Consider the following 23811-nt stretch of genomic DNA (forward strand, 5'->3'; position numbering starts at 1 on the left):
ACACCTACAGAACATACAGGTAATCTCCACATCATCCAGCAGAACCTGGGAGAACAACTGGTGCCACACCACATTCCTGATTCAATCATCCCCAGCCAAAGGCACAATCAACTCTTAACACCAGTGCAAGATGTCTGCTACTCACCGGTCTGGGGCACATGTCTGGAGAGGAAAGCTCTTCTCTGTCATCTTCCAAATCAGAACTTAGGAAGAAGTTATTCAGTCCATCTGGAATCTGCTTTTCCACCTGCTGAGGTGGAGTAGTGGCTTCCTCCTTCACATCACAGAGCTCCTGGTTGCTCAGCTGGATTTTCTCATTTTTGATCTTCTTTATTTGCTGTAACTGATTGACTGTGTCTTTCACAAAATCTCTTAGCAGACTGTCTGTCAGCAAACTGACCTTTTCCAGTTGGTCTTTTGACTTTTCTTCCTCTCTAAGAGGCAGGCTGAGCTGTGCTTCTAACTGGTTCTTTTCTTTTGTCAGCAAATCCAGCAGTGGGGTTGCAGGCTTCTCCACAACACCAGGAGAGAGATCATCTAACTTTTCAGCACATTCCTCCCCCAGAGTCTTCTGCCTCTCCAGTTTTTCAGAAAGGAAATCTGATACATCATCCACCTGAGCAGTGGAAATCTCATCCACAACATTAGAAGTGAGAGGAGTGTGGCCAGCCTCCTCTTTTACAGCATCCTTCAGGTAATTCACCACTGACTGTTCTTGGGCAAATGAACCAGTAGCTACAGAAATCTCTTTTATGCTGTTTGCTTTAGATGACAACTCCTCTTCAACCCTTTCCTCAGCTGAGGCTTCTGAAACAGCTGTGTCCACAGGAGCTTTATCCTGGTAATAGTTCTCTGTTGCATTTCTGCTCTGGCTTTCAGCTTCTTTGCCAAGTTTAGAACTTTCTCTATCTTTCTGCTCAGCTTTGTGTTGTTTCTCCAGTCTATCATCAAAGAATGAATCTTCATCATCCTTATTTGTGTCTAAGTGGCTATCAATACTTTCTGTAATGTGAGAGATTTTCTGAGGAGGAGCAAAAATACCATGCTTTTCTCTGCAATCAAAATATTTAATATCATCATAAGTTCCATTGTTGTTCCCTTCAGGTTTATCCAACTCCACACCAGCCCAAAACCCTTTGGCAAATTTAGTGAGCCCTTTGAACCACAGCGTTCCAGGCTGGACTTTACTCACAAGTACTCTGTCTCCAATGTTGAAATTGGACAAGCTATCTGCTTCTTCTGTGATTGAAGCTGAGGCCCACAGAGGTGAACAAGCAGGAGCCTGTTCTTGCTGCACATCTCTGCGTTCAGCATTTTTCAGAAGCTCTGTTGGGGACTTCAGTTCCAGCAGCCTCTCTGAGTGCGTGCTGCCAGAGACAGACCTGCCACTGAGGCACTCGCTGATCTCGCCATCGCTGCCCAGGCTGGCCTGGGTGTGCTGGGACTGCTCCCTCAGGGACTTCCCATCAGCAGAGAGCAGGGATCCCTCAAAGTCATCTCTGTAGCGGTCCCCAGGCAGTGTTTGTTCAGATGAAGCTTGTTTTCTGGAAGAGGATCCTTCAAAGTCATCGGGGTATGATGGCTCTTTTTGACTCAAGAGCTGCTCAGAAAGCAGATCCCCTTTTTCCTCTGCAGATTTGCTGAGTTTGTGAGAAGTCTCCTCTATGCTTGGGCCACTTAAAGCATCTTTATTGGACTGTCTCTGTTTTAAGATTTCTTCTGTATCATGAAGACCTTCCACAGCTACATCTAACAGTTCCTTCTGAGAGAGTTTGTTTTCAGAGCAGTGATCCAGTGAACTCTCCTGTCCTTCATCTAACGTCAGCAAGACGTCAGAACTGTCCACAGGCTTAACATCAGAACCTCCATTCTCATATTCCTCTGACTTTATGTATTCCAGATCTTCTGTAATCTCAGATTCATGGCTAATGGTAGGACCAACACTGGATGCATTTACCACTTTGTTCACTGACTCAAGACTCCTGCTAATATCTTTCATTTCTTTGAGACGATCTGAGGAATCATCAGATCCTGCTCTGGAACTCTTTGCTAACATTGAAGCCAAGGAAGCTGTTTCAGAAGGTTCTCCTGCATGGATAGCTGTCACAGCCACCTTCTTGGTGTGTACAGACACAGATCTCTCAGTCCTTGATGACACAGCATCTTGAAGGAAAATAAAAAGTGAATTTCAGCAGATTGTATAACCCACATTGTTTCATTGCAAGCTGCAATCACAGGGAACTAAATTAATATCAAGGTTTCTGTGTTAAAAGAAGATACAAACTGGTGCCTTGGAAATATATACTTCTGGCTGTTCTAAGAACATGAGCAACTTCCACTCAGTTCCAGGGTTATAAAGCTTGCTTTCTACTTCTGTTCCTTTAACCAGCATCCCAAGGTAAGGACTCAGTTATTTGTTTGCAAGCCACAAATACAGTGAAGATTAGAACGGGAGATAATGAGATAATCATCAACTGCAAAATAGTGAAAGTGTCTGAACTCAAGTGGTAAAGGAACAACAAACAAACTAAAAAGGCTGTCACTTAATTATGGTTTCATATACACCTCAGAAAGAGTAAACTAAATACTAATACACAAGGTATTCTGCAAAAGCAGAATCCTGCTGCATAAAACTGCAAAAAATACAGCTCCATCACTATCGTTTTATGAAGTCTCCATCCTCTCTTAAAACCTCTTTGTGAATCAAGAAGGAAAAGGTTAAAGAATTTTAGAACAGTCAGTCTTCAAGATCTTAATCTGTAGTATGGATTCTTCCAGTTACTCACCTGCATGTTCTGAAACAGATTCCAAAGATGCTCTGGATCTTTCTGACTCAGTCAGTGATTTCCAGTTTTTAGCTGTTTCAGGCCTAAATTGGAAAAATCAAATTGCACGAATTACAGTTACACCAGAGGGTGATGTTTGGTTGGTTTTTTCAATAGATAAAAATAGAAATACAGGCATGTATAATTTTAACACCACACCAAAGTGGCATTATAATTATAACATAAGTAGTTTGCTTTGTCAACATACTATGACCTTAGAAAATGGGAATGGGGACAGAGGGGAGGCTGGAGAGTCCTGGAAACTATTTTTTTTTTTTTTAAAGACTAATCAAACTTTATCTCTTCCCAGAAAAAGAAAAAAAAAAAAAAAGAGGAGAGAAAATGTTGGGTTGTTTCTATTATTTTTTTCATTTGAAAGCACTAAAATTGCACCATCTGCTGGAGAAAATGAACGCTTAAAATACAGTAGGAAGTGCAAAAGGTCAGTTGAATTCTCTACCCTTTAAAACCTAAGATCTAAACCAGATTTAAGTTGCAAAGATGAACAGTTTGCCTCACACACTGCAGTGGACATAATGAGTGGCCAAAATGGAAAAAATAAAGCATTCAGGCAAATGATTCACACACAGTATCTGGCAGAATTCTTGCAAAACAGAAAATAATTATTTTTTAAAAAAATGAAAATAGAGCCTGAAAGGCTGGGCAGGAGAACAGTGAGGTGCATAAGATTACAGACATGGTAAATCTTATCTGTTTTGGGTCTGGTGACAGCAGCAAATAGGTCTATTGGATACTGCCAATGTCCAGTGCTTTAAAGCACAGCAGTTAGCAGCTTTTCTTGCATCCATGGCTTTGGCTAAAACAGCAATCAGTTCCAAAATAATCTCAAAAAAAAAAAAAAACGGGACAGAGAAATCCCAGCTACCTATGGAGTGGTGGTGCCTTGATCTTAGGTTTTTCAGCAGCAGCTGAGGATGGAGTTTTGATCTGAGGTTTGGCTGTTGGTGATGCCTCCAGATCTTGGCTCAGCTCTGCTTCAGTCTTCTTGATAAACTCATCATAGGACTGCACATGGAAAACAATTCCAGCTGTTAATACACTACACCACAACTACAATTCAACAATCAAAACCTAGTAAGTGAATATAAAATACACTCAGCTTCTCTATAAACCAATCTACTTAACTTTCCCAAAATCTACAGCTGCAATCCTAGAAATTTAATATTTTACTTCCAAAACCAAATTCCATGAGCACTAATCTTTAATCCCAGCTAGGACAGTAATGTGCATAAGCACACATAACCCCCAGAATGCTGCTAGCAATCCATTACAGATACACATTTTAAAAGGGAATGGGATTTTTTCCTCAAGGCTCATGATTGGAAATGGTTAAATAGCCAGGTTGGATGGGGTTTTGAACAGCCTGGTCTAGTGGAAGGTGTCCCTGCTCATGGCAGGGGACTGGAATGAAAGGATTTTCAAGGTCCTTTCCAACCCAAACTGTTCTGTGATTCTGTGTAATAGTCACATTTCTATCACAACAAGGTGTCTTTCACAGCTGTTGATACAATATTTTGCCATCAAGATTTATCTAAGTCTAACAATCTGTTACTTTGCCCTTCTTTCTTCTATTCCTGACCTCCAGTTGTTTAATCAAACTGGCTTCCTGGGCCTTCAGTCTCTCCTTTTGTCTCTTTTTCTGCTCCTTTTTCAGCTGGTAAACCACAGATTTCCTTTTCCGTAGCTCATCCTTCAGGGCCCTGATGCGTCCTTCGATGTCACTTTGATCAGAGGTGGTTTCTGAAAAAGTTATTTTTAGTCTTTACAAACTTGCACCTCACAAAACAATTCTGAGCAAAGCAATAAACAGTCATTCAGTAATTACAAAATGCAGTCCAAGAAAAATGTCAAAGAATGTAATGTCAACATATTATTTAACATCTTAAGGTGGGATTTCAGGTTCTAAACACTACTATGTGTGAAAGATACAAAAAGGTGTTGCATGTTGCTTAGTTTAAAACACATAGTTAGGCTGTGATACAATAACTTGTTACCAGGTTTATTCACACCAACCACACATTTATGCTCTTCAACATTAGCTGCTTGTCATGTTGGGTATTGCAGAAATTCATTTTTATATTTAAAAATACAACTTGGAGCTGCACACCAAAAGTTTGAAAACACCAAATATCTGAAACACAGGCTCACAATTATAATACAGAGTTTCAAGTGGCAGAGTGCACTTCATTGATGAGAAAGTCACTTGGGACAGTGTACTTCAAACCAAGTATAACTTTCTGGGCCATTCAGATTTTCTATCACCTAGACTAAATACATCCATGAATACAGAGCTGACTGGCCAACAGCTGGAAGGGAAGTCAACTTGAACAATGCAGAGATTGTCACTGTCCCCAGATACTCAGATTTAGTCTCTGCATAGTAACCCAATTCTACCAATAACTCTGCTGACTTTCTTATTTCTGCTGTAACAGCTTTCCTTATTTCCTCTTAGTCTCTCAGACTCTATAGACAGACTGCCTCAGCCTCTCATTAGTTGTTTTTTATCACCCACCTGACCATGTCCACTTGTTTCTTGCTTTAAATGTATACCAACATAGTGCAAAACAAGATCCTTGTCCCAGACTGCTGCTACCACAATTAACTATCAAAAACTCTTCAAAGTATTACCTGACATAGCCTTACTGGAGCTCCTCCCTGAGCTCGTGTGCCCCTTCCTCTTTTATAGCTGCAGCTCCCAAGAGGAGGATTTTGGCTGTTTTGTCTTTCTAATGCTCAGTATCACCTGTCCTGTTTTCTGGATGCTTATAAATGCTGATTACTTTACTTGGTAGTTTAGAAAGTCAGTTACCAATATGCTTTGGTCATCTAGCAGGAACAGCTGACATTTCCCTAATCCATCTCCTTTCTAAACATAAAATGAAGGATTCCATTCTTAATAACAGCCAGTAAATGCAATCAAACTACTGTATTCTTTTTGCATTAACAACTGTTGTTAACTATTTAAAATTTTTTTAAAAACCCAAAACCCAAACAAAAAGAATGGAATCTCACTTGCTAATCAGGAGCACTTTGTGATGCCTCTGTAATTAACAGCTCCTCCCTAACAGTAAGTGACCACTATGTAATTACAGCATTTCTTGATCAACTCATAAGGGAAAGATCTGCACATGCTTTCATCTTTGACAGCCTTGTCTATGCATGCATCAGACTGACAGGGCCATGACTTCACTGTTAGTCAGCAGGCCAGAACATTTGTCTCTTTACAATGGAATGATTTATTGTGAAACCAGCACCATCCTGATCAGCTTCCCACCTCTTATACCTTTCTTTAGAATGTGAAGTCAAAGACTGTCAATATTTTGTTTTATACAGGCTTATTTTTGTGATCACTGTTGACTGCTCTACATTTCATAATGGCTTCCTTATATGACTGCTGAGTCAGAGCTTTAAAATAACTTTTATCAAGGTGCTGAAAGCTTCACTGTGTTGGAAACTGCTCTCCAAACAGAATCCCAACACAGATTACTCAGTGCAAATACGTAGGTGTTTCCCACAGTAAGTTACCAACCATCACAAACAACAGACACTACACACAAGAGAACCTGCTAATTCTTTTTCTACAGAAGAATTACTATTAAAAATCCCAAGAAGGAAAATGCTATCTCATTTGCTAAGAAGTATTTTGTGGTGCTCTATCAATTGCACTGTGGAAAACAAGATGTTCTAGAGACTAAAAGTGTGGAAAGAGTCAAAACTGACTTCCCAGGTGAACAGAGTGGATGATGGTGACCCACTGGAGGGAGCTCAGGATCCCCTGCACTCCACATGACTGAGACAGCAGGGAAAGGGCTGCTCTGAACCACTTCACTTCCAGTATTCCTCCCATCAATATATACTGGCAGGCAGCTTGGGAACTGGATAAAGGGTATAATGAGTCCATGCAGGAGATTTTATAGCTCTAAATGCCTCCTCAGGCCCTATTTTACTGCACACAGACCAAACCCTCATCCACAAATAAACCCCTATGTCCTGAAGCATCCATTGATTCTGCACATGGCAGACCAAAAGTGTCTCCCATATTGCCATGTAACAGAGCTGTTCTGCTTCTGGAGCTGGGTGTAGAAGGAAGAATTTTTAAATCCTAGGACCACCTTAACTATTGACTCTTATCTTCTTCACATGTGTTTGCAGAGCCTGTACTGCTTTCTGCAAGAGGATATAAAGTATAAATCTTCTTACATTAAGATCTTATTCAGCTGGAGAGATCAAATTACATAATGGGAAAATACACCCACCAACCCCAAGCTTTGGCAACTTCCAGGAATTTGTCTGCCTCCCCACACCTATGTCTGCATTTCAAGTTTGTTAAAAGAGAAACTTTGAAAAAGCAACATAAACCCAAGTGAGTATTACACTTACCTGACTGTGTCATAGATAAAGATTCATCAGACCAGTTGTGAGATGTCTGGTAGGACTTCACAGGTGAATGTAGCTGTCCTCCAGTTCTGTGGCTGCCTTTGCTGCAGTCTTGCTTTGATACAGATATGCTGCTTTTGGGAGGAGACTGAGAGAAGAACAGGATAAATAAGTAATTGCAGTTTGAAAGTAAAAGATCACTGTCATCAGGAGCCACTTAAAAGGAAAGAACAGCAGGACAAGAGGACATCTCAAACAGTGGTACCTATACAACAATCTTAAGAATTCAAGCTTGCTAGAGAATAAAACAGTAATACCAAGAGCAGCAACAGCTGACTGCTTACTTTGAGCCCTGATTTCAATAAACCTGCTTAGACTACTCCACTACCACCTAAGTGAACTGACATGGCTCTGACTCACATGTGTTCAATACATTTGTGTCATCTGCAGCAATAGGAACTCCCAGTAAATAAACTAATAAAATTAACCACTTCATGGAGAGGGTGCAAGACAACACTCTGAATCAGTGAAACAACAGAGCACTATTCTTTCTGAGGCCAGGCAAAAAATCAAGGAGCAAATTTCTTCTAAAATGCTGCTTAATGCTTCAACATTATCCTACAAACCTTGAATACACCTTGGACATAACCTCTGGCACACATTAGACATTTTATTATTATCTCCTCAGCAAATCTGCCAAGAAAGTATTTGTAATAAGTCTAGATAAGCAGTTCTTTTACCTCACAGACTGAATTTTCTGTCTTATTGAACACAGGGCAAAGTTATCAGGATGAAACTCATTAAAATTATCATCCAACTAGAAATAACAATCAGAATAGAACAATAGGGCAGAATTAAGCAGCAAGCAGACACAATCTGAAACCCAAAGGACTGTGCATGAGGTTACAGGTCTGCTTCTTTGTACTATAGCTACACTTTGGGATACATTACTTGCAAATAAGGCAAAGTGGAAAAACAGAGCATAGCTTCCATGGCCTCAAAGAATTTATACAATGGCAACAAGCTAGCCCACAGCTAATTCACACTCTAAACTGGGTCAGTATTCCACCACTTAGCACTGCATACCTACGTGACATACGTAAAATGTTTTGCAAGACTCCCCACAATTTTAAAAATATCTAAACTCTGTGTGGAAACAATATTTCCTCAAGACTTCAAAGAACATGTCTGATCACAATGATTACTCACAGCGATGTGAAATGGTATCATAAACACAGAAAACAGATTTAGTGAATAGTGTAATCTCTACAACCAGGATGGCTATACTTGCCACTTCTCTGATAGTGTGTAGAGTACATAAGGCAGAACAGCTCACTCACCAGTTTGCCAGGTGATGTAGAGGACTTGAAATCTTCAGAATAAACAATTTCTTCATTAATTGTACTCTGATCTGGGCTTTCTGGCTGTCCATGGCCCATAGGCTCTGAAGGGACAGACTCAGCCACCAGACTGCCAAGATCTTCTGGGATAGAGCTTTCACTATTCAGATGAGAGCAAGAAGGCACTGGAGACTCTTCCTCACTAGCTGTTTCTGAGATTCAATGAGAGAAAAAACAAAGCACATCAGAACCATCTTATGCAGAAGCTGAAGGCATATAAGGCTGAAGGCATAAGGCTGAAAGGCAAAATTGCTATGCTGTCTGCAGATAAAGTAGTAACTACTAGCAATACATGTCAAACAAGCATTATTTCCCTCACCTACAACTGCTGGTGGAATATTTAGCAAGAACAAGCCTGTTTACCAGAGAAGTATGATTTAAAGCATGATTTGTGTTCAAGAAACAACTTGATGTGGCACTTAGTGCCCTGGTCTAGTTGACAAGGTGGTATTAGTAAAAGGTTGGACATTATGATCTCATGAAGCCTTTTCCAATCCAAATGATTCTATGCATCTGTGAGGCCTGCACAACAATCTTAGTGATTGCTGAATATCTAAAATAAAGAGGTTTTCAGGATATTCTAACATTTTCCAGACAACACACCCTGAAAAGGTTATTAGGGAAACCTGTCCTTCCAGTTGACCATACAGAAGCAAGAGTCACTATTAGTCTGAAGAAGTCATGGAGGAGCATATAATCTGCAGGCCAGATCTTGAATTTACAATTGATTGCTTCCTTTACAGTAGTTGCAGAAAACATTTTAATGTTATGATTTCATCATGAGTCTCTCAAATGGCAACAAACAAAATAATAATTTGGGGTTTCAATATTCCTGTTTACTAAATTCTGCAGGAGTCATGGCATTACTGAGGCAGCCACGGAGAACTCTTCAGTGTTTGAGTAAAGGCTGGGGAGAAGGACTTTTCCTTCTGAAGCAGGGCTGTGCTCCAGTGTTTACTGGTAGATACAATTGGTACAAAGTAATTTTCTCACTTATTGATAAGAATTCAGCATCTTTGCTGAATTTTTGTTCATTGGAACTTACTGATTCATACACATATCATCTTGAAAATGTCTTACAATGCCTAAAATCCACATGACTGCTTTCAGTAACAAGTGTAATAGGGCATTACTCTGAATTCCCTTTGCACAACCAAAGGATGCGCTGCCTACTTTCAGTAAAGTGGGGAAAAAAAGAAAAATAGATATGTTTTCAGAACAATCCCTGAAATCACTTTCTCTCACTGCAATTCTGTTCCCTGTGCTTCAGCAAGATCCACTTGTTCACGTGTTTTGCATGCACTTCTCAAAATATGTGATTGGTTACAGTCCAGGTGCTTTGCTGCCCCCCATTATCGAGTTCTTGTGGTTTTGGAATTTGGTTTCTGAGCTTCTTCTTTCTTATTTTAGCACAGTTTATGTCTTAGTAACCTTAATGAATTCCAGAGGGCCTTGAGAAAATCCTGGTAAGAACAGTAACAAGTGAAATGGCTGGTGCACCTTGTAGTCCAAGTTGTTCAGACACATTGCTACAATCATGGCATACTGCAATATTTCTGCTTTGAAAGACAGAAATACAGTTTAAAAATTGTATATAGAAGTGACTGATGGGCTTATGCTGCACTGTTCACTTGGGAGGATACACAGCAAAGGAGAAATACACTTTTAACTATGGTGTGAAACAGGCAACAGAGTGCAGAAATTGAGATTCCAAGTGTCCAGATAACAACCAAAATATCAGAAGAGGAAACACCTGCAAAGCTAAGCAATCTGTCACTCTTATAATATGTGTCACTTCCCCCAGCCCCCATTACCTTTGGGCTCAGTCCTCTGATCCCCCAGCTCTTTCTTGGCCATCTTGGTTTTGAGCAGCTCCTTGTCCCAGGCAGCCAGAGCCTGCTTCTCCATCCTGCGGATTTCGGCCTCCTCGGCATCCAGGCGCCGCTTCCACTCCAGCAGCTCCTCCGCGTGCTGCCGGCGCTGCATCAGCTTCTGCTCCCTCTTGGTCAGGAACCTGCCAGGCACAGCACAGGACAATGCCAAACCAGCCAGCCACACTCAGCTCCCAACACCCAGATGCTCCATTGCCATCATTCCCACAACTGCAGTTGTTCAGTTCATTTTCTAGGATCATATCCACAATAACAGATCTCCCAGATTTCTGACGTGCTGCTGCAAAAACCCCACAAGTAGACAAGGGTTCTTTTCTCTGCAGGAAGTAATCTCTACATCATACTGTAAAGAGGCTGTTTATATTTAAAAAAATCTTCAAAATCATTAAAATCATATGCACTAAACTAAACAGAAAAAAGTTCCCAATTTCAGGACACGAAATGTACCTGTGGTATTAAACTGGAACCTTCTAGAAAGCTGCAACAATTTGAAAAATGAACTTTTCTTTTCTGCCAATCCCAGTGACAGAAAAATTGTAACCTCAGTTGCCCCATGTTTTTTTCCAAATATGTAATTATAAGAGAAGATGATTCTATATGAAGAGTCCTCCTGGAGCTTTAATCTTTCTTCCTTTAAGCATCACCTCTATGGACTGGTGCACTTGGAAGGTAAATTGTGAGCTGACAGCATCAAGAAAATAACCATGCCAGACTGTTCCTTCCCAGCTTCTAACATATCTAGCTGGTAGATTAAGAAAAAAATCAAAATTAAAGCTCATGCTGAAAATTCATAGATATTTTCTTTCTCACAAAGAGCTCTTAAGTGATCCATGAAACCTTAGAATTGACAAAACTCTCACAGGATTTGGTAGGTATGAATAGGTTTGTGTGCACACCTTTGTTCTCTTTGCCAGCTCCTGTCTCATTTCTGAGCACTGAAGTAACCATAGCACTTCACCTTTCAGACAGTAAATTGGAAGCAAGTTCAGCATCAATTGCACGCACTTCCTCTGGCATGCCAAGTCTAGAGAAAAGTGTCTATCAATCTATTAATCTCCTCCACTGAAAGCTTTAAGATGCCACAGAATCACTCTGTAGAAAGTCCATAGTTTGCCATTGGTACAGAAGTTGTGGTGCTATAGAAGGCAGACTTCAAAACTTGTGATACTTTGTTTTTGCAAATGTCCTTATAATTTTCAAGCCATCCCAAGCACTTAGCATCAAAGTTTTTAAGCTGCAAAGCAGATAATAATCTCATTTGTGCTTTTTAATCTCTCATGTTTCATAAAACCCTTTTATTTACAGAGTCTGGAATGGCCAAGTGACTAATGTGCAGGTCTTGCCTGCTAAGGGACACTTCTCATTTGCTCACTCAGTGTTTGTTCTGTTCCCTGGAAAAGTGAGCTGGCAGTTGGTCAGAAAGGTTGAGATTCAGATAAGTCCTTCTCTAAGACAGATTTAGACAAAGGGAGCAAGTTATGACATGAAGAGAAAAGTTTCAGAAGCCAGTTAGAGACGCTCACAATCTTCTTTCTGATGGTCAAGACAAGACGAGGTGAAAAACAGAAGCACCTCAGAATCTCTGGAACATCTGCCACCTTGAAGCTGACAGATTCCATGGTTTTGTGCATAATTTTATTCTTTCTATAGACAAACATCAAACATCATCTACACTTATGCCAAACTGACAGGCTGGTGTCATTAACAGAGCAAACTACCAACAGCAATTGCATTACAAACATGACAGGACAGTCATGATAATGTTGTGTCTTTCACCAGCACTAGCAGATCTATCCACTCTTACTCTCACACACTCATCAGTTCCAATTAGTCCAGCAGATCATGCATGTGGAACTTGTTTTAGAGGTCATTATTACAATGACCTCAATGCAAAAAGCAACTTTTTCTTCTTTCTTCACCTACTGTTTGATTTCATCAGGAACTTTTGCAGTTTATTGGGTCCTGAGAGAGGCACTTCAAGTTGAAATAAAATGCAGAGAAAGGCTGAAATAAATGGATTCAAAAGAGCAGGACTCCTTAAAAGCAGATGTCAAATGAATTAACCCAAAAGACCACAAACAGGAGGAGAATTAATGAAATTGCCATGAAAATAATTACCACAGAAGAACTACTTAATAAGAAAGATAAGTGAACAGAAGTGATGGGAGAGAAAGAAGATTCTAACAAAAACTCACAAGAAGAGGAGGATCAAAGCAGCATGGCCAAAGATGCAGACCCTTTCATAACCCTGGGTTTTAAAGGCCAGAGCCACAAAAGAGCAGATGCATTGCCTTAATATTTACTGCAGTCTAGAGGGTTCCAGTTGCAACACCAAGCATACACATTTATCCTCAAAAGCAGAAAAAAAAAAATTGCAAAAGCACATCTGGCATCTATGCACCTGGAAATGTGGGGGAGCAATGAGGAAGCAGCAGCACTCAGATTACAGCAGCATGACTTCAAAGTCTGTTTCTCTGATGCTAATATCACACATTTTATCCGTGCATTTCAAATATTAGTGTTAACCTGCTGCTCTAAACTGTACTTGCACATTTTAAGGGATATTGACTTAAGCCCAAACTATGAGGTTTCAGCAGCTATTCTGAAGTACCAACCAGACAGTGGGAGCAGAGTGAACTGTCTGTTTGCCACTCAGAACATAGCAGGAATAAGAGATTTGAATCCTGGAATGGTTTGGGTTGGAAGAAACAATAAAGACCATCTAGTTTCACTCCTCTACCATAGGCAGGGACTCCTTTTGCTAGACCAGGTTGCTCAAAGTTCCTGCTGACCTGAACACTTTCAGGGATGGGACAGATTGTTGTGCCAGTGCTTCACCAACCTCACAGCAAAGAACTTCTTCCTTAGATTTAATCTAGATCTACCTTCTCTCATCCTAAAAACATTACTCTTGCCCTATCACTACAGGCCCTGGTAAGTCTCTCTCAATTTTTCCTATAACCTCACCGTATATGCTGAAAAGGCACAGTAAGGTCTCCCTGGAGCCTTCTCTTCCCCAGACTGAACAGCCCAACTTTCTCAGCCTTTCTGCACAGGAAAGGTGTTCCCTCTCTTTCATTATTTTGTGGATTCCTCTGGATCTGAAGGACAAATTCGTGTCTTTCTCACAGTGCGGACCCAAGACCTGGACACTGCACTGCAGGTTGGGTCTCACCAGAGTGGAGTACAGGGGCAGAACCACCTCCCCTGAGTTGCTGTTTTTCCATGCAGCCCAAAATAGAGTTGTTTTACTGGGCTGCAAGTGCACACTGCAGAGTCAAACCCCATTTTTTGGTCCATCAGCATCTCCAGGTTCTTCTCTGAAGAACTGCTCTCAATTCATTCCCTCCCCAGGCTGAACTGATAGTGGGGATTGTCCTGACCCAGCTGCAGGGCCTTGCACCTTGTGGACCTCCATGAGGGTCACACTGGCCCACTCCTCAAGCTTGTCCAGGTCCCTCTGGATGGCATCCTTCCCTCCAGCAAATCCCTGCACTGCTCAGCCTGGTGCTGAGGGTGGAGTGATCCCCCTGCCTATGTCAGTGAAAAGATCTGCAAACTGTGAGGCAAGTGCCAACCATGTCCCCTGCTGAAGAACCTCTGGACTTTCTAGGACTGAACAGAGCATGCTCTATCAAAGAGTCTATCACTGGAGAAATATACAGTTACCTGACCAATTGGTTGTAGATATACAGCTGGAATTTGGGGTGGAGGTTGGGAAAACAGACACTGAGAGAGGCCCAGTGGTGAGACGTAAAGACAGAGAAGAAGTAGTGAACAGGAGAGCAGTGTCTACAAAATAAGGAGGAAGAGTTTAAAACTAAGATAGCAATTAAGGCAGAAAGAATGAGAAAAGGATAGCATCTGGCAAAGAACTTGAAAATTAATTGCATTTAACATTGTATAGTTAATATCCAACATCTGCAGTACAAAAACTATACACTGTTATGCAGAAGGTTATAGAACATACACTTGCAACACTTGGTTTTCTGTTAAATGAAAGACAAGCTATTTTCACACTGCTATATTTTTCTTTAAATTTGGGAGAGTTTTATTACTTTGATGCAGATTTGCACAGGCACCAGTTAACTTATCTCAGCCTGACCCCTCTCATGCTATTCTCTCAAAAGAGTGTGTTATTGGTATTAAAGAGCATGCTGGTCTTGCAATATCAACAATTTCCTGGTCTGAAACTATAAACACATTTTCTTCACCTGGTGAAACCTCAGTAAAATTATTTCTACAGTGAGGTAAGCACCAGTGAAAGAGCAAAGAAAAAAGAGATTAAATAGTTTACTTTTAAAACACAGACAGTTCCAGATACACCTGCCATTCACATTATAGCTGCTAATTGGGATTTTTTGCAACAAACTTGATCTCAGAATACCCATATATTTCATTGAAGTATTAACTGCAGAAAGATAATATCTATTGTTTAAAAAAAACCTACATAATTGACAGCTCTGCTTAAAATGGTATTTCATAAAACTATTACCATTTTAAGCTAATTCCTAATGAATTATTAAATTTATAGAAAAATACCATGCTCCATTTAGCTCTATCAACTACAATGCAAGCTAAGAAGCACACTAAGGAAAAGCAAATGAAAATAAGCATTTAATTTGTTATTGCAAAAAATTATCATTAATGCTGCGTATGCAAGGAAAGCCAGGGGAAAGTGGTTAATTCTCTTTGACAGAGCATGCTCCTGTTCACATGCAGGCTACACAGACTCATCAGTTAAAGTGAAAACAAAACTATCCATTCATTCCCCTTTTAGCACAAGACAAATATTAAAGCTGCCTCCTAAGTAAGGAAGCCAAAGGATTTCCACCTTGCTGTGGAGTACAGCAAATCCAGCATAGCAGGCTTTCCAAGTTCCTTCCTCAAGTTCCTTTTATTTATCATCCAGCTTCTTCCCTTGAGCCCCATTTCCCACCCTGATTCCCCTCAAATGGCAGCTTGCTACCATTAAACCCCAAGCCAAACATCTTAATGCTATTTTTACGTGCTTTACAAATCAAGACATTAAAAAAAGATGCCAAGTCAGCAGTTTTTCAATCAATAAGCACTGCTATCACTACCAAAACACCTGCCAAAGGTGTGCAAAAACTGTACAAGAGGGAAATCAAGTTTTAGAGAATCATTTATGCTCACACAAAATACTTCCTCCTTTGAACATATACAGCAATCCAAGTCTTAAAACCATAAAACCAAAACCACATGACCATACAGATCACACACAATTTCCACTTGTTCTGCCTAAAAGTAATTGTTCCATCTCAAATCTTGGTATCCAGCTTTTGAAAAGTATTCTTCAGGTGAGAAATATTTCCAACTACATCAAATAATAATCAAATAGTGACTAAAATATTTTTAAAGGTAGAACATACTTGATATCTGCTGCTATCCCTTATAATATATAAGTCTTTATGCAATTTTAAGTGTGGCTTAGGAATGAATGTACTTTGAAAAAATAAGATTTCAAGAACAATATTGACAAAGCCACTAGCTGATAAAAAAGCAAAGGAAGCCTTAAATATACAAGTATATTTGTCATCTCTTTTAGTATTAATACTGTATCTCAAAAATCATAACCTACAGATTGTTTTGTATCACCATTTGAAATTTGTTGAACTTGTTTGTGGGGAAAAAATAGGATAACAAAAAAATAGGATCAGAAGAAAAACATTTCTTGCTTGAAAACCTAGAAGTCAGCATGGCCTGCAACACACATGCTTTTCAAGTCTCTATCTTAAGTCATTTACCAGTCTCAAAATATACTTTGAGAATTTGCCACTATGATGATGGGGTGGTTTTCATACAATTTGGAATGCCATGAGTTTAGTTTTAGAAATATGACACCTCAAAAACTTTTAATCATCATTGATTTTGGCTGTTCAGTTTATCAGATGCCACCAGAGGAGTCAGAATAAAACAGCAATCAACTCAGGCTAGACACAAAGGCCATGAAACTACAACAGGTTTTGAGTTTTCCCTGCTCACACCAAAGCCTCCCTTAGTGCTGTTGGGTTTTATTTTCATCATACTCAAATACATGCATGGGTGGGAAATGTGCTTCTCAAATGATTGCAAGCAAACAGGCTGCTAAATGTGACAAGGACAGCTGGCCTTTACATGGCACTGCTTGCTCTGGGATGTTTTATCCAGCTGTGTTTGGAATCTCAGAGAAAACACATTCCAAAGAGCACCCACAGGGACTGAAGTGCAGTGACTGTCTTGGTTCGAAGCTCAAAAGAATTGTTTAAGCAAAGGCTGTTTCTTGTGGCAACTGGCAGAAGCCAGACTTTCAATGAATTAGTCTCAAATAAGAATTTAGGACTCCAAACTAATGAGCACAAGCAGGTATAAAGTGTTTGGGATGTTTCATGCACACAAATAATTCCTACACTGAAAGGATGCAGAAACAATTATCTAAAACAATTTCATAAGCAAAATCAGGAGATTCATTTTAGGTTTTCAAACACAGGAACTGCATACAAATTTTGTTATTTACTCTGGAGCCTAACAAACATTTTCAACATTCTTCCAAACTGTAAACCAAATATATTCTCAGTCACATACATATCATCTCCATTAATAAAAAAAATATTTAAAGAGTTCATCCTAGTTGATTTTAATGCAACCAGAATTAAAATTCAGCAGCTGGATAATTAGATAGAAATCACATACCTGACAACCTCAGTGTCTTTCTGTGAGCCAGATCTGAAACTCAGTTACTAGTTTTTGCATAAGATAATTGCTGTTATAAATTACATTTCAACTCAAAAATTTGCACTGTAATTCCAGAGTCTCACTCCCTATATTTTTTCACTCTTTAAGGTTAAAGAGGAGATACAAAATACAGGCACCATTTTGACCATTTGACTTCAGGTCTCTCATTTCAGGAGAAACTCTGACAGGATGTGCTGTGAAGCCACAACCTGTCCTTATTTCTTGTACCTACAAACATCGACATCTCTTAACCTGATGTGCTTTTACCAACTCTATGAAGTACAAAGAATACTAAACCAAATCTTCTTCAATAAAATCTTGACCACATGGTCTGGCATAATGTTTGAATCATGCAAGAACTTTAAATTATTACGTTCAAAGATTAATATAGTTTTCTTCATGCTTCCAATCAGTTGTTTTTCAGGCAATTCAGACCAAGGTGTGATATTAACACCACCAATATTTCTGGTGGCTGTCTTTAGTGCAGATTTGGGCCAAACCAACTTGTTCCATTAAAATAGCAGTATTTTTTAAAAGAAAAAAAATTATATAGTTACTTTTCATCCATTCTGCTGCGCATTTTTTTAAGCTTCTGCATAATGCTGCTGGTCTCACTGCTGGAGATGGAGATTGGGGAAGGGCTGCGTGTTTCTGCATCAGTTGGAAGTGGGCTGGAACCATTGCTCTGCTTGATGTCATCCTCACTGGGAAGCTCCTACAATTGAAGGATTAAAATAAAAAAGTATTACAAGACTATTCCAAAATCCTTAATGAATTGTGTTGGTGTTAATTTAACTTGTAATCTCTAGATTACGTGAAATACTGCTTCTGTCCACTTACAGATTCAACTTCATAACCTCGTTTTTATTTGACACACAGCTTTTAGCACACCCTTTCTCTCCATAATTTAAGTTTTCCCCTAACTCTATCCAGAACGACAACAACAACAAAAAACCAAAACAAACAAAAAACTCCAAAAACAACCCAAGAAAACAAACAAAAAAACCCCACAAAAGATCAAAGAAACACCAAACCCCAAAACAAAAAAAACCCACCAAAACAAAAAGCCCCCCAAAGCAACAAACCAGAATTCAGCTACTCAAACAGGAAATCAACCTTTTCTACAGTACTACTATTAAACTTGTGTCTTCTCAAAATTTTGTGAGGAGGCAAGTAGAGGCAAGAAACTTAGAATAATTACATTAGCACACAGCAGGAAATTTTGGGGTTAGTGCTTATATACAAAAATCAAAGCCTCAGAGACCTAAACATCAAAAATCTCACATTCCCAAAGTCATTAGTTCAGCTTGAGAAAGAACAAACACATCTACTGTGCATTTAAAACATTTTATAACTTCTCCAAAGGCATTTCCTTAAATGATGTTCTAAAGAAATTAAGCATAAATTGCTGAGATAAAGGGGTGAGATCACTTCAGGCAGAGAAAACTTCCAAGTGATAGGTCCAAACTGGTATCCCTCCATTCCTATAAACATGGTGAAGAGGGAAGACTCCAGTTTCTGTGCTCAACACTCACCAGCTTGTTTTCTCCTGCAGACTTCAGTTTTTCCTGCAGCTTCATCGTAGTCTGGCGGATTCGCTCGATTTCCGCCTGCTGCTTAAGGATGAGCTGCCTCTCCTTGCGAGCAGCCTTGTTTGCCTCCTGGAGACGTTTAATTTCTGCCTGTTAGGTGTAAAAATTCAGCATGAGAACACTGACAGACCTCTCTCAAGAACACACTCAAAGATGCCACAGTGCCCTTGCTATGGGTTTGACATGACTGCAGTTACACAAGGAAGGAACCAGGCTGAACTTCAGTAGCAAAGAACTGGAGATCAATTAATCAGAGTCTCAATTATGAGATTAAAGATAGAGAAGGACCCTTGAGAGCAACATGCTGAATATGATTGAAATGCAAATTAAAACTAACAGGTAAGAAATACTGCTGGTTCTCCATTCCTATATTTACAGTGTCTGAAACCTTTAAAGAGTACACATGGCTTTCAACAGGACTTTCCTAAAGGGCATCCCTTACCTTTTCCTGCTGCAATCTCAGCAGCAGTCCACGCTGCCTCTTTCGAATAGGAGGCATCTTATCATCCTCTCCCTTGTCTCTCAAATGCCTGCAAACAGATTGAGAGAAAGAAGTATAAATAAAGTAATAAGATTGCTTTATAACAATAAATAATTGCTTTATAATAATAAATAAAATAAAGCAATATTTTAAAAATGCACAACAAGCCTTTTACTCTTTAAAGTGAAAAAAAAAAGTTTACTTTTCTTATTCTGCAGAAGAGTATATACCTTAATCCTTGGCATGCTCTATGGTGGAATATTTTGCATCATTTGGTCAGACAGGCACAGTAAAAAAGCCAGTGCAGGTAATAGGAGATCACAAAAGAATGGGCAGAAGCTCTGCAGAGGTAGCACACTCACCATTTGAGAAAGGAAGGGCACTTGGCTCACTACCTAATACTCCTTTGTCAAATCCACAATAACACAAAATTGTAAGAAAGTGTCTGCTGAACAATGGTACTGCCATGCAGAGAAAATTATTGATTAAATCTGGCCACTGCTGTTTACTAGTATCAGTGGGTACTTCAAGTGGACTTCAGGACAAAGCACATCTTAGATTGGAAACAAAGCACTAAGTACAACATGTATCCAGATACACAAAATGTGCCTGAGTCAACTAAAATGACTTCAGACACACATCAAGCAAAGAAAGGTCAAACTGTTATATCTTCCTGAATTAAGATGTGTAGAGGAATGGTTGGCAACTACCTCCTCCAACTGACAACAAACATCTGCTCTTCTACTGTTTCAGTGAAATTCTTAATCAAACTCCATTCAATGTAAATATCAAAGCACATTTATAAACTGGGTCCTGCTCTTCCCAAGTCCCAGTAACAACTGCACAGAATACTGATGCCAGAAGATTAGTTCAACCATTAATAGTTAATAAGGGAGCAAGAAGGTGGAAACAAAGCCCTGGAAAATAGAAGGAAATGGTCAGTCAGCAGTATGCACATTCAGAGCTGCCTTACTTTTTCTGGTGTTCCAGCCACGCCAGCTCAGCCTTGGTCTTCTCTTTGAGAGCCTTCTCCCGGAGCCGGAGCAGTGAGGACTGATGAGCTGCTCTCATTTCCTCCTCTTTCATGTACTGCCTTACCATCTCCATGGTAAACTTAGAGAAACTGTCCTGCCCCCCTGAGAATGGCATGCTTAGCTCCTAGAAGGAAAGATAAAGTTGGCACAAAACCACAGAAATGCCATGGCTTTTTTACAATTACAAAGTGCATGTCTGTGTGTGCATATACACAGATAAACAAAAATAGATGTAGGAAGGGAAGCTGTTTTTAATCTGAGCTTTGTGCAGAGCAGCTATTTTTGCCCTATGTGACAGTTTTGGGAGGTCCTCACTTTGGCCAGAGAGATGAAGCATCCTCTTGTATTTCCTAGCTGTGTGCTAGCATAGTTGGAGGACTTAATCCACTTTTAAAACCTACCTCAAAAAGTCACTCCTCCTAAGCCACAAGGCAGAGGCCTGGATAGATTGTTTCATAAATCATCACACGTGTACAACAATGACATACAGCATGATTCACACATCTCTCTGTTTTGAGATGCTCAGAGAACCACAGGGAGGAAAAGAACCCTCAACTCAGCAAACACAGCTAAGAACAGCTCACTTGAAGCTTATCAGCTTGACCATGTCAGCTGAGTTAAATTAAATTAACTTAAAACATCTACCTTGATAGATGACAGAGCTGTTTTGTCTGGGGACACTTCCTCATCAGAATCATCACGAGTGCCTCGCTTCTTCTCCAGATTATTTCTGCGATGACTCTCAGAAGGCAGCAAAGACCGAAAAGATTTTTCTTCAATCTCATCCTCTGTCATGGACTCATCAAATTTCAGGGAATACTCTGTTGCAACAGAAGCAGAATCTGAGGGAGAAATCAGGGAAGCTGTTTTCCACTCAGTTTTGCACCACAAATGCAATTTTAGTCTGTCGCATCTCACTGATGTTAGGGGGGTCAGAAAGACAGGGAGATAACTGATGTAGAAAAATGGGTGTTTAGGAAAGAGTGATTTTGGGTTAGAAAACATCTATTACCCAGCTTTGAGAGACCTAACAGATTTGTGTGCACAGGCATAAACACATGTGGAGTTGTTGAAACATTTGGTGTTGTGCCTGCAGGTTCAGCACATGAGCATGTGGCTAAGCCAACACAGCAAAATCTCAAAGGTTCCCATCTCACTGTGCCATTCTGTTACCTCTTCAGAGACTACAATTCACCTGGGGCTCAGCTTTCTTCACACACTTCCCCTCATTTTTTTCAGAAATTCATTCTGAAACAGCACCACCCTCTCTCCCTCCGCCCTCCCCACCTTCAGAGCCATCACACACCAGCAGCAGAGCCAACCTTTTTCATCTGGCAGGGACAAAACACTGTCACTGGGCAAGGAATCATCTGCAGCAGTGTGAGCCTGCTCTTCAATACTGCTGGCTGTCTTCTCACGACGGGAAAGCTTCTTCTCATTCTCCTTAGAAGATGGAACTGAAGGGCTCTCCTGGCGGCTGCTGGTACTACTGTGTTATCCAGAGAACATGTTTTAAAAAATACTTTGCACATTTTAAAATGCTTATGTTACATTACTGCTGTACACACCACAATTAACATCACAACAATAAACAACATGCAGAGGGTTTGGTTTTGGTTTTAAAATGCAGTTTGGCTATTTTAAAATTCCAAGTTTCATCAAACTACTGATTGTTGGTTTTATTCTAGCTTAAAATCCATGTGGTCAGAAGGTATGCACCTCCTTTACACCTGGCAGTGAGTAGTGATGATAAACAAATGCAAAGAAATCTTCCAGATTTTAGAAGAATGGTAAGGTAGAAATTCTGTTTTAGAATTTAGGAAAACTACAGAGGACAACATTTTTCCAGTTCAAGATCAGAGAAAGGCTGTGAGAAACTTCAGGGCACCTAACTATATCAGGTAAGTGAACAGGACACAAAAAGCTTCTTACCTCTGATCGTGAACCTTTGATCTTGAGGACTCAGAGTAACTATCAAACATTGGTGAGTATGTCTGTTTTGAGTCACCAGTCTCCTCTTTACCTTGTGATATGGCAGTAGATTCACATTTCCTGGAAATGAGAAGCATTTGGGGTCAATCTGCATTGTCTTAAATATAGGAGTTTTCATGAGTTTTTATCAGTTTACTAGAAGTAGTAACAGCTAAAATTTCCCAAAGATTTCCTAAAGCGTAAGATTTCCTTAAGATTTCCTAAAGCTTAAACTAGGTTATATCATCCCACAAAACATGAAGATCATCTTTCTTCTACTCTTTTTATGTACAGTTTCACAGAAATAGTTAATGTCACCTTTGGTGTGTGTACACTATTAAGGGCATAAAGATGGAATCCAAATTCATCTGAAATGCTCACTCATTATGACATCTTAACATTTTCTGCAAAAATAGGTGAAGCAAAACCTAACAAATGCCACTTCCCCACTCCCAAGATGTGGAACATGAAGCCAAACCTGTTTGAATCAGCTCGGGCCCTCAGCTGCTTCATGAACTCTGAGTGGTGCTGCCGCTGGTGGTCAAACAAGGCGGGGCCGGGAGCAGCCGGGGCACTGACAGTGTCCCGTGCTGACTCTGTCACCTGAGCACAGCAAAAACATGGCAATACAGTCAGCTTATCAGCATCAAAATGCTTCTGGAAGAGAGAATGATCATTCTGGCAGGCAATTCAGTGATTTGTAACAACGGTGTAAGCCGTGAGGTTACAATGGTTTGTAACAACACATGTCACTTCTGGTGGTAAAGGTGCATACTGCTCTGTGAATGCATATTCCTCCATACTCCATTCCTTTACACATACTAAATGACAGTGTACATTCAAAAATATTCCCAGCACACTGGTTAAAGATGCTTCCACTGCTGCACTCCAGTTAAAACAAATGGCTGTTCAACTGAGTACCTGAAGTCATTTGTGAACAGAGATGGAAAAGCTACTCTGCTGACCCACCCCAGCAGCCTCTTCAGCACCTCTTAGACTACAAACTCCAGTCAAAACTTGATGAGGTTAAAACCCTACACCAAATAAAAGCTGTGTTCTCTGCTTCTTCTCCGTTGTTTCTTAACTGGTTTCTACCCACTTTAGCTCTGAAAACTACAAATGTTTCCTTGTCTTTATCCAAGACTTCAGTACCTACTCTCAATGACCAATACACTGCATCTATTTGAGGTGTCTGAGCTTTTCTGCTCCTTTAACCCATTCTTGTCTACTCAAATATTATTGAAACTTCACATATTTGACAGACCCAGAATAAGTACATCAGTATTATTCTACAATCCCATTACTCATCATAAAAGCAGCCCTGGTGAGCACCAACATGTGCACGAGCTGTGAAGAAACAGTTCTGTTCACACTCATCAGCCTTTTGCACTCCATCCCATAATACTGACCCACAGTCACAGTGATTTCTAAACTGTGATGGACTAAGAGCATTTCTTTGTTACTGTGTTCCTTATCCATGTTT

At 40.0% G+C, this 23811-nt stretch overlaps 1 protein-coding gene across 1 annotated transcript in view; it reads right to left on the minus strand.

Moving 5' to 3' along the window:
• The window catches only part of CEP350 (centrosomal protein 350), a 69299-nt gene that overhangs the window by 12428 nt on the left and 33060 nt on the right, over positions 1-23811 (minus strand). The window contains exons 20-34 of the mRNA XM_059477832.1: positions 22807-22931; positions 22290-22409; positions 21680-21846; positions 21003-21199; positions 20297-20481; positions 19285-19372; positions 18786-18932; positions 17808-17965; positions 10438-10637; positions 8564-8775; positions 7227-7371; positions 4426-4586; positions 3712-3851; positions 2787-2869; positions 146-2163 (exon numbers count right to left, since the gene is read on the minus strand). Of these exons, the coding sequence (XP_059333815.1) occupies positions 146-2163; positions 2787-2869; positions 3712-3851; positions 4426-4586; positions 7227-7371; positions 8564-8775; positions 10438-10637; positions 17808-17965; positions 18786-18932; positions 19285-19372; positions 20297-20481; positions 21003-21199; positions 21680-21846; positions 22290-22409; positions 22807-22931 (4146 nt within the window). The remainder of the gene's footprint in view (positions 1-145; positions 2164-2786; positions 2870-3711; positions 3852-4425; positions 4587-7226; positions 7372-8563; positions 8776-10437; positions 10638-17807; positions 17966-18785; positions 18933-19284; positions 19373-20296; positions 20482-21002; positions 21200-21679; positions 21847-22289; positions 22410-22806; positions 22932-23811) is intronic.

The sequence above is a fragment of the Ammospiza nelsoni genome, chromosome 9 (genome assembly GCF_027579445.1).
Source record: "Ammospiza nelsoni isolate bAmmNel1 chromosome 9, bAmmNel1.pri, whole genome shotgun sequence".
In the NCBI taxonomy this organism is placed as follows: domain Eukaryota; kingdom Metazoa; phylum Chordata; class Aves; order Passeriformes; family Passerellidae; genus Ammospiza; species Ammospiza nelsoni.